At 35.1% G+C, this 12,387-nt stretch overlaps 1 protein-coding gene across 1 annotated transcript; it reads left to right on the top strand.

The window, feature by feature from the left end:
- The first annotated feature begins 7,411 nt into the window (after positions 1-7,411).
- On the top strand, positions 7,412-11,226 carry LOC106374943 (probable F-box protein At4g22060). Its single transcript, XM_048754974.1, has one exon. It carries the CDS (start codon positions 7,505-7,507, stop codon positions 8,612-8,614), a length of 1,110 nt encoding a protein of 369 aa, XP_048610931.1. The 5' UTR covers positions 7,412-7,504; the 3' UTR covers positions 8,615-11,226.
- Positions 11,227-12,387: the final 1,161 nt, after the last annotated feature.

Below are 12,387 nucleotides of genomic sequence, written 5' to 3' on the forward strand. Positions count from 1 at the left end.
GTTCATACCAGAGGAATCGATAATTGCTACTCCAATCGAATCCCCTTCAGGGGGAGTCATTACACCTCACTCACCTTCGGATCAGTCTCAGGAAACATCTCTAGACTCCCCGGAACAACAACCCATTAACTCCTCCACAGAAGAACTTGGACGAGGTAGACGACAAAAGACACAGTCTGTGTTGCTTAAGCCTTACGTCACGTACACGGCACAGGCTAAAGAACCCCATCACGCTCGCACCAACACCAAATCAGAGTCTTCCAATAAGGTATCTTATCCCTTAACTGATTTTGTATCTTTTCATCGATTGTCTCCACAGCTTCAGGCATATCTTGCCAAGGTTGCTACCGAATCTGAACCACTTAGCTTTGAAGAAGCAATGCGTGACCCTCGATGGAACAACGCAGTAATTGTTGAGGCAGATGCTTTGGAGCTCAATCACACATGGGACGTCACTGACCTTCCCCCAGGCAAAGTTGCAATTGGATGCAAATGGGTATTTCGAATAAAGTTTCGAGCTGATGGAACAATCGAGCATTTCAAAGCTCGTTTGGTCGTTCTCGGAAATCATCAACAAGAGGGAGTAGACTATAAAGAAACTTTTGCTCCCGTTGTTAAAATGACCACAGTTCGTATCCTTCTTGAGATTTCTGCAGCTAAACGATGGGAACTCTATCAAACGGACGTCCACAACGCCTTCTTACACGGTGATCTGGACGAAGAGGTTTACATGAAGCTTCCCCTGGTTTCTCGTCGACATCACCAAACAAAGTATGCAAACTGCGCAAATCTCTGTATGGCTTACGCCAAGCTCCCCGCTGCTGGTTCGCCAAACTGTCTACAGCTCTCAAGAACTTTGGTTTTAAACAGAACTATTCAGATTATTCCTTGTTTACTCTTTGGCGTGGATCATCAACAATCTATGTCTTAGTATACGTCGACGACCTTATTATTGGAGGCAACGACTCAGATCTCATCTCCAAATTCAAAGCCTACCTCAGTCGGATCTTTCATATGAAAGATTTGGGAGTTCTTAAATACTTCCTTGGAATAGAAGTCTCACGCAACAATGAAGGGATTTACTTGTCACAGCAAAAGTACTCACTCGATATAATAAATGAGTGTGGTTTACTTGGATGCAAACCCATTGATACTCCAATGGAGCAGAATCATACATTGGCTCGCGATAAAGGAGAGTTCTTCTCTGAACCGTCCAAATATCGTCGCCTGATTGGAAGACTCGTGTACTTAACAGTGACCAAGCCAGACCTCAGCTACGCAGTGCATACACTTGCACAGTTCTTACAAGCTCCACGCCTCCACCACTGGCATGCTGCACTACGGGTAGTACGATATCTAAAGAATGCACCAGGTCAGGGAGTCTTCTTGAGCGTAAAGAATGATCTCACATTAACTGCTTACTGTGATTCGGATTGAGCTGCTTGCCCCTTAACACGGTGATCTCTTACTGGCTATGTCGTCTTACTTGGCAACTCTTTGGTTTCCTGGAAAACAAAGAAGCAACAGGTAGTATCAAGATCATCAGCTGAAGCTGAATACAGGTCCATGGCCATGACATTGTGCGAAGTCAAATGGATCATGGAACTCATGCGAAGTCTTGGGATTCGTCAACACTCTCCGACCTCATTATACTGCGACAATCAAGCTGCACTCCACATAGCTGCCAATCCTGTCTTCCACGAAAGGACGAAACATATCGAAGTTGATTGTCATTTCATTCGTGATGCTATTCTCGCTGGCTTGATAGTAACAAGATACGTGAAGACTACGGAACAGCTTGCCGATATACTGGCAAAACCACTTGGTCGTCATCAGTATCATTACTTGTTGGGCAAGATGGGCGTTCAAAATCTTTACCCTCCATCTTGAGGGGGAGTATTAGAGATAAGCTTGTAATTAGAGATAAAGATCACATAATGTTTAGATAGATCTTATCATTCGGGTATCTAGGATTCGAGTATATCTCATATATCTCCCAACGTGTATAAGAGAGGAACATTGGTTCATGAATAACATAACACAAGAATACACTTTGACATCAAACAGATCTATAATATCGATCTCATACAAGAAAATAGCAAATGATGATGCTGAGCGGTGGAGTATTACATGCACACAATGTGAAGATATGGCTTATGAAGACAACAAGCTTTACTTCTACCTTTTACATAAAGGAAATAGAGATCATACTTCTTATAAATCCATTTTATTCAAGCACACCAAGAAAGGGGAGGCAACATAGCTATCTCATAAGATGAAATAAGAACTTTAGTTAGAACATTAATATTTATCCCAAATATACATGAGCTTCATCGGTTCACGGTTTCTTGAAAAGTAAATACCATCATCCCGTGCTTCCCATGAGTTAAATTTGCCACATTTAAGATACGCACCTCCTTGATACGCCGTAAAGTTTTGATGATATTCCAGATTAGCCCCTTTCCACAAGATACATTTGAATCTTGTAAGTAATAAGAAGACTATCATGAAAACTAAAATTGTATGCAACGTCTTGAAATCTCAGAAAATGGTCGCCTAGATCATCGTCTTTGGATACACAATGGACTTTGAGAATACTACGGCTAAGTGCAAGGTTGTTTTGGATAGCTACCATGTTTTAGTGACAGTTTTCTACATTCGACTCAACATGCAAGGAAAATACAAGATACAAAAAATAAATACAAGTATCATTTTTCTTGTAGTTAATTGTGTGTATGTAAGTCTCTACAGATTTATAGACTTCATAGTTAATAGGTTTCTCAGACCAAATTCAAAATGGTTTCTTGGATACCTCTTTTGGTGTTTGTGCTCCATTTGGCAGACTTTCAAAGACTTCATTAGTGTCGCAGACCAAAGTCAACAATGGTTTCTTGGATAACACTAGTTTAGTGTTTGTGCTCCATTTGATTTACTTTCTTAATATTTTATCTTGTAACCGTCAAATGCAACCACATTTGTTGTTGTTGTCAATGAGAAATTTAAATCTCTTATATATTATTTGAGAAGCATTACAACTTCTTTTTGTAGCCACGTGTCATCAATAGGATGATTCTTAGAATCATTAGAGAAATATGTTGGTCCATCTAATTATATAATAAGCTTTTTATTAAACTAACAATAAATTCATCATCAATGTACTTTATTATTTCCTTAAATAAAATTTACGGAATTGCCTACTGTGGCTAAAGTATATATGACAATTAATGATTTTGAATAATAAAGATTTGATAAAAAAATAGTGTATCTTCTATCATATTTTTTTAATTTTAAACTATTAAATAAATTAAACAATCATAATAACCATATAATAAAAATTTAGATTTATATGTGTATATATGTTATATTTTGAATTTTTACAAACGGCTATAAATTACTAAAACTGTTAAGAGTCTCACATTCAAATTTTATGATCCATGGTTTAAAAATTTTGTTATGACAAAATACAAATGATTACAAAAATTATATAAGTAAAAAATCTAATTTAATTAATTATTAAGATTAATATATATATCATTTTAAATTAAACTATAAATCATATAAAATACAATATTTTAGTTTAAAAATTTACTTTGAACAATTTTTTTGATAAGAGTTTTGAACGATCATTGACAACTTATTTTTCTTTTAAATTATAAATTACTAAAACTATTAATCCCACAATAAAAATTTTGTTATCAGTAATTTAAATTTTTTTCTATAAAAGATATAAATGATCGAAAAAACTATATGAGTAGAAATCATCATTTAATAGATATTAATATTAAAAATATACTAAAATATATTATCTATGTTAGTATCATTTAAATTTAATTACATATCCTATCAAATATAAAAAAAATTATTTTTTGGATTAATAAAATTAATTTATCTGTTTGCACCAATTTAATTATATATTTAATACTTACTGAATTTTAATTATTTAATATATATTAATTATTTCATAATATGTAAAAATATTTAATACATAAAATAATTTATATATATAATGTTGATCCCGCGCAAGGCGCGGATCATAACCTAGTGTTAATTTAAAAAGAAAGATTCTACGTTTTGTTTCTTTGTTACAGAACCTATTAAGTGAGATTTATTTTTTGTTATTGCAAAAAGAGTTGGGCCTTCGACTTTAATATCACCTTTCGACCAGGACTCAAAGTAGGAATGTAACAAAACCGCTAGTCCACGCACACCTGTGGTATGGTGACTGGCGAGAAATATTGAGAAAACCTAATTAACAAAACGAATTTCTTATGCTTTTGCAATTTTGGTGTTTATTCAAGTACCAAGAAAGAGGCAACATAGCTAGCTCATAAGACGAATAAGATTTTAGTTATTAGAACACTAATCTTTATCCCAACTATACATGAGCTCTATCGGCTCATCCTCTGTTGATGAGTAAATAGCATCATCTCGTGTTTCTCATGTGTATAACGTGCCACATCTTATTATTATTACTATCCATCTTTTATTTCTTATGTGTTTCCGATGCGTATCCATCTTTTATTTCTTGCTTAACGTGACGACGACGTATGTATGTTTATGAGTTGTGTAAGATTTGGTCATATATTGGCAAAAAGTACATCGTTTCTTGAAGTCCAAAAGATCAGCAATATTGAGAGTTCGGATTCATCCTCTTATGTTCCATTAGGGTTCAGTTAACTATATTTCGGGTTTAGATATATTTATAACTGTCTAAGATCTATTTTAGATCCAAACTTATTTCAAATTCGGTTTGGATTCAGAATTTTTAGATATCACATCAACTAAACATAAAATTGAGTATTTGCAATCCTTATTTAGATTTTGAATATTTGTTTCGGATATTAATTCAGATTTTTGGATCTAAAATTTTCAATTAATAGTTCTCGGATATTAAATTGTTTTTGATTAACTCAGATCTTCAAAATTTTTGGACTATCCATTCAAATCCGGTTAATAACAATTCAGGTTATCCAACATGTATATTTTATATCATTAGTCGAATTGCATAGCTCGAATTGCATAGCTCGAATTGCATACAGACTCGTGTGTTTTTGTTCATGTTTGGATTTCAAGCTTTTGCCCAAACCTAGCAATATTTTTAAACATTTTAAAAATAATAATACCTGTGGATACATAACAATACCTGTCACAAGTCTCGTCTTTGCTTTGCGAACTTTAGTCCAAAGACGGCTCTGTTTGGGAGACGGGATGTTGATTTTTGGTCATGGAGTTACAATAAGAGGACCTGTCAAAGATAGAGGAGTCAAGGAGTGATTCAATGTGCTTCCGCGATGATGATCATTTGTCTGATAATTATCTTACGACGAGGAGAGGCATACTTCTTAGGATCTTATAATCCATGTTGGTGTCTATTCCAACATGATTAATGTATGTATTCATATTTTTTCTTAAAGATTTACAAACATGATTTATAACCAGATTATTTGAAAGAAGGCATACTTATTTATAATCCATTTTGGTGTTTATTCAAACACCAAAAAAAAAAAGGAAACATAGCTATCTCGCAAGATGATATAAAAACTTAGTAGCTAGAATAGTTAGAACATTAATCTATATCCCAAAGATACATGAGCTTCATAAGCCCACCGTTTTTTGATAAGTAAATACCATCATCTCGCGCTTCCCATGAGTATAACACACCGCATTCAGGAAACGCATCTGCTTCGTATGCCACAAAGGTTTTATGATATTCAAGATTAGCCCCCTTCCACAAGATACATTTGAATCTTGTCAGAACAACAAAACTGTCATGAAAACTGAAAGTGTATGCAACGTCTTGAAACCTCAGAAAATGCTCGCCTAGATCATCGTCTCTGGATTGGCAATGGACTTTGAGAATACTACGGCTAAGTGTGAGGTTGTTTTTAACATCTACGATGTTTTTATGACACTCAGCTTCATTCAACTCAACATGCAAAGAAAATATAAGATACAGAAAAATAAATACAAGTTTCATTTTTCTTTTAATTAGTTGTGTGTATGTCTCTACAGGTTTATAGACTTCATAGTTCATAGGTTTCTCAGACCAAAGTCAACAATGGTTTCTTGGATGCCTCTATTGGTGTTTGTGCTCCATTTGGCAGATTGTTCAAAGACTTCATTAGTGTCTCAGACCAAAGTCAACTATGGTTTCTTGGATACCTCTAGTTTGGTGTTTGTGTTTCTAAACTTCAGTACTTCAAAAACAAGTATTTATCTTTTCTTTCTTGCGTAATGTGACATATGTAATATATTTCTTGTTTTTTTTTTTAACGCTGGAATATTTATTGTTTAAGATTGGTCATATACAGCAAAAGTACATCGTTTCTAGAATGCCGAAAGATCAGCAGTATCTAGGCATGAGCGTTTGGATTTATCCTCTAGGCTCTATTACGGTTTCATATATGTTTGGATCGGGTTTAGTTAACTATATTTCAAATTTAGATATATTTATAACTCTGTCTAAGATCCATTTTAGATCCACACTTATTTCGGGTTCAGTTTCGATTGAATCTATAGATATCATATCAACTAAACATAAAATTGAGTATATGCAATACTTATTTAGATTTTGAATATTTGTTTCGATATTATTTCAGATTTTTGGACCTAAGGTTTTAAAAGTTTTTTCGGTTAATTCAGATCTTCAAATTTTTTGGATTATATCCATTCAAGTTTGGTAAATAATATTCTGTATGTCCAACATGTATATTTTATACCATATCACATAATCCATTCCAATATTTTTACAACTCGAATTGCATAGCTCGTATTGCATACGGACTTGTGTTTTTCTGTTCGTGGTCGGCTTTTAGGTTTTTGCCCAAGTCTGGCAATATTTTTTTATACATTAAAAAATAATACCCATGGATAATTACTATATAGTGAAACATAGTTTGACAAGGAGTGGTAAAAGTAAAACTTGCCATCACCTCTTTTTCCAATGTACGTACTCATCTAAGGTTTGGAAATCATTGGTACAAGGGCTTCTCAAGGATGGCTTTACCACAGACTGGAACACCATTATCACCATAATCTCTGGCTCGAGCTATCCTGCCACAGAACTGTTCCTTATCAGATACTCCCTGCAGGCTGCAGTTCACAGTATCTGGAGGGAAAGAAACTCGAGGAGACATGGTGAAGAACCAAAGGATGCCATTACGCTGAGCAAACTCGTTGATAAAACGATCCGGTTACATCTGCTTGCAGTCAAAGTAAGAGGCCACGCCTACTTGGAGAGAAGTCTGCGTACTTGGTTTGGCACGAGAGATGATCTAACACCATCGTAATGGCTGTATAGAATTATTTTTATAGCCTTATGAGTACATAAATAAAAACAGAAGCACAAGATGTAACAAAGTTTTTGCTTGAATATAATTTTACATTCATTCAAAAAAAAAAAAAAAAAGTAAAACTTTTCTAACGTTTCCTAACATTCTTTGGACAAGGAACTTTAACAATCATTATAAAAACATGATTTACCAACTCGTCGAGGCAAGTCTCAATGTCGAACATGGTAAACTGGTCGGAGCTTCACGATGACGTTCTACAATTGATTCTGGAGGGTTTGGACATCATTACTTATGTTAGAGCTCGAACCGTTTGCAAGGATTGGTACGCAGTTTGCAAACGAATCACTTCAGTACAGGAAAAGTCTCCGTGGGTGATAATCTTCCCTGACGGAAGATCAAAGTGCGGTTCTTGTCTAGTGTCGGACTGTTGCACTTCTGGACTCACCGGTAAATGTAAGTTTTACAGATTGCAGAATCTCGGCAATGACTTTGGTACTCACCGGTGTATCGCAACTTGCGGAGGCTGGCTCTTAATGTTAGACCTACGTTCAAGTTTATACGTTTTGAATGTTTTAACACGCGAGAGAATCAAACTTCCGCCGTTTGAGTCACACAAAGGAAGGCTATGTGTTGAGAGACGCCGCCGTGACACCAACTTCGTAATAAATAAATCGTCAGTAACCACAAGAAACGCTGTAAACAAGACAAACGCGGTTTTATGGGTCGACGAGAGAACCAAACGTTACTTAGTCGTCTGGTCGATAGGTCTCTGGTATATGATGTACGCTAGGAGTGGGTTCGATTTCTGGAGAGAGATACCTACACGTGAAGGTCCTGAGAATCTACATGGATGTCAAGATATTGCCTACAAAGACAACAAGCTTTACGTTCTAAGCCATCAAAACCAAATCAGAATCTTGGACTTCTCTCAAGAACTCCCTTTAGCGTTACCGACTAACGTTGAGCATCAACCATTTACGAATGACAGACCATGGCGAGTTAAGATTGGAGTTACAGTCTCCGAACATGTTTTGATGGTTAAGAATCGGTTAAATAAAATTTTGAAGATTTTTAAGAGGGATTCAGAAGGGACAAGTTGGGATACTGTGGAGTCATTAGAGGGAGAAGCTTGGATCATGGATCTAGGTGTGACTGTACCAGGAGTTAATGGGACTAAACCAAACTATATTTATTACAGCAAAGATAAGTATGTTTATTGGGGCGATGTTTCGACTCAAGAATTGGGGATGGCCCAAGATGTTAACTTGAATCGTAACTTCAGTTACGCTAGGTGGTTTATTCCTAGTCTTCGTGAGTTATAATTGGATTAAGCTATTTTTTTCTTCTGTATTGTTTTTTATATTTCTTGCTTACTGTTTATTAATTGAGATTCATAGTTTTCTTTTATCGGATTGTTTTGGTGTTTAAGAGCAACCTCAATGATGGATTCTCACCAATGGATTCTCAAAATACGTTAAGTCTAACTAGGATAAGGCCGCGTTTTAACCCGGATTATGTTTCTTTCTTTTCGTTGTTGCATTTTAAAAATTAAATAAATAAAATTATTGTGGTTCATTGACCTATTAACTAAAATATTTGGTTAATTATCTATGTTAATTAATATTTAGTATTGGATAACAAGGTCGTATAGCGAAATCATATTTATAATGTATTGATTATGTCGAATTATCTTGTAGTAGTAATAAAATATCTTTAATAAAAAGTATATTGGTGGGAATATACTATAGGTATTCTCATTTATTAATTTTAGTAATATCGAGCTAATTTTATTGTTTAGATTTTCTGAGAGTATATCATTTAAAAGTGTGTAAAAAAATTTATATTACAAATATATAATGCTCTAAATACTCATGTTTTGTTGGACCATTCAAAGTTATCAGTAAAAAAACGATACTCTAAATTAATAGAATAGAGGCTTCAATAGTATTCAAGAGACTATGATTCAAAGCTTTAGCTATCAAATCTCAAGGTCTACCACACAAATATTCGTGGCATCGACTTGTCCGGGTCCATATATTGTCTCACTAGTTACAGCAGCAACTGGAGTATAATAGTAGATCATGCTGTAGGTTTTCATCTCTTAATCGTGTTACTCATGAAACAACCAATCTTCCTTCATTAGAGTCGTAGATTCATACGACAGGACGTATTTTGATGCTGTCTTGAGCTCTACGGCACCACGTTCCTTTTGACTAGGGACGATTTCTGGTTCTCAAAGACAGCTGTTTTGTGTAAAAACGAAAGAAATGAAGATTTCGTCGTTGCTTGGGCTATCAAATGATCTATAATATCGATCTCATACAAGAAAATACCAAATGATGATGCTGAGCTTTAAACCATCATTTTTTCTTCTTCTGTTCTTTCTTTACTTTTCTTTTTTTTGAAACACAACTTATATTAATGCAAGAAAAGAGTTAGGTGTCTGCCATAAAGGCTTCACCCTCAACCAGACACATTTTTGCTAGCTTATCAGCAGCATTGTTCTGTACTCTCGAGATCCAAGAGCAAGAAAACTCATCAAGTGATCTACAAAAGAAGGTAATATCAGACATAATTCCATATAGCTCGTGGAGCTTCTCCAGACGTGATGGCTTTTATCAGCGAGGTTGAATCCGAGTGGCAATGTAGGCGTTGAATCTCCATTTCCATCTCTTTACCTTTCATTACGTACTTTTGTGATGTAAAAATATTTTGGAAAGGATATCTTCAATTCCAAAAAAAAAAAAAAAAAAAAAAACCAAATGATGAGACTGAGCGGTGGAGTATTACATGCACACAATGTGAAGATATGGCTTTTGAAGATAACAAGCTTTACGTCTACCTTTTACATAAAGAAAATAGAGATCATAATTCTTATAATCCATTTTATTCAAGCACACCAAGAAAGGGAAGCAACATAGCTATCCCTCAAGATGAAATAAGAACTTTAGTTAGAACATTAATATTTATCCCAAATATACATGAGCTTCATCGGCTCACGGTTTCTTGAAAAGTAAATGCCATCATCTCGTGCTTCCCATGAGTTAAATTTGCCACATTTAAGATACGCACCTCCTTGATATGCCGTAAAGTTTTGATGATATTCAAGATTAGCCCCTTTCCACAAGATACATTTGAATCTTGTAATAAGAAGACTATCATGAAAACTAAAATTGTATGCAACGTCTTGAAATCTCAGAAAATGGTCGCCTAGATCATCGTCTTTGGATACACAATGGACTTTGAGAATACTACGGCTAAGTGTAAGGTTGTTTTGGATAGCTACCATGTTTTTATGACACTTTTCTACATTCGACTCAACATGCAAAGAAAATATAAGATACAGAAAAATAAATGCAAGTTTCATTTTTCTTGTAGTTAATTGTGTGTATGTAAGTCCCTACAGATTTATAGACTTCATAGTTCATAGGTTTCTCAGACCGAATTCAACAATTGTGTCTTGGATACCTCTTGTAACACCCGTATTTTCCGAAATAACTTAAATAAATAATAAGTCAAAAGTTTTCATTTATTACTTCTCAAAAGTCAACTCCCAAGTCGTAAATCCAATAAATGGCCATAAATCCAAATAATATAATAAATCCCGAAAATATCGATAAAATCATAAAAACCGCAAGTCTGAAAATGAAAGAAACAAAACTCCCAAAGCACCAATCTGATAGCAATCACTCATGCTCGTCAGTCTCACCTGAAAGGGGGAAAGAAGGAGGGGTGAGTAACAGGGGAGTTACTCCGTGAGGTATGAGATGCTAAACCACAAACCACTGACTCAGTACATAGCACTACAACTATGTAGGCCTAGCTCTAGCATGAAACAAACACGGTGTCTAATACACCACATAAAACATCAAATGCGCTGATAGTGCATAACTAGATCACACACCCCACATTCTCCTTATACGGATGTAAATATATAACTCTATGCACCACTAGTACAAGAGTCCATCCTTGTACCCCGCAATCACCTATGCGCCACTAGTACAAACGTCTTTGTACCCCGCAATCCCCATACAATGCGCCGCTAACACAAACGTCTCTATGTCCCGCAATCTCCACACAATGCGCCGTTAGCACAAAATCTTTGTGCCACGCAATCTTATAACAGACTTATGTATACATATATAAATATCAGTTCTTAATTCATTCAATTCAGTCAACCGTTGAATCCTCTATTATCTTATTTTCGGTTTAACAATCACTAGTAATAATAAACAAACAAGACTCTCAAACAGACTCAATTCACAGAGACGGATCATGTTTCGAAACTAAACTTTTCATAATAGTAGTACTAAGCTAGCTCGGGATTTAATGGGATAGCCCTCACCTTAGTCACTGGCTGGAATGATCAACGTAAGATTGTCAACCGAGATCAACTGCAACACGAGAGTCAACGACTTAGGCTCAGAGTCTCAGTGATAAAGTTTTCAAAAATAGAAACTTTCATAAAATAGAAACTTCCCTAATATAACTTATTTCTTAACTTATAAACTTTCCTAAAATATTCCTATAACTAGAAATAAGGAGGCGACAAACTTACTAGAAAAACCCACCGGAAGCTCGCCCAGAAATCTCGCCGGAAGCTCATCCGGAAATCCCACCGGAAAAATTCACTATTGACTGGTCGTCGGATAATTCAACAACAACTTGTCACGAGCAAAGAAATACTTTGACTTGATGAGAATAGAGAGAAAGGGTGGAGCTTCTTATATAAGAGAAGGGAAGGGATGTAAGTTTTCTAAACTTCTAATATGGGACAAAATAAAAAGAATGATTTTAGTGTTTAATTTAAAAAAAATAAATGGACTTCCCCACATTGGATCACGGTCGTTACACCTCTTTTGGTGTTTGTGCTCCATTTGGCAGACTTTCAAAGACTTCATTAGTGTCTCAGACCAAAGTCAACAATGGTTTCTTGGATACCTCTATTAGTGTTTGTGCTCCATTTGATTTACTTTCTTAATATTTTATCTTGTAACCGTCAAATGCAACCACATTTGTTGCTGTTGTCAAAAAGAAATTTAAATGTTAACTTAAAAAGAAAGATTCTAATCAAAGAACACGGAGATGATGAGTA

The sequence above is a fragment of the Brassica napus genome, chromosome C4, assembly GCF_020379485.1.
Source record: "Brassica napus cultivar Da-Ae chromosome C4, Da-Ae, whole genome shotgun sequence".
Lineage (NCBI taxonomy): Eukaryota > Viridiplantae > Streptophyta > Magnoliopsida > Brassicales > Brassicaceae > Brassica > Brassica napus.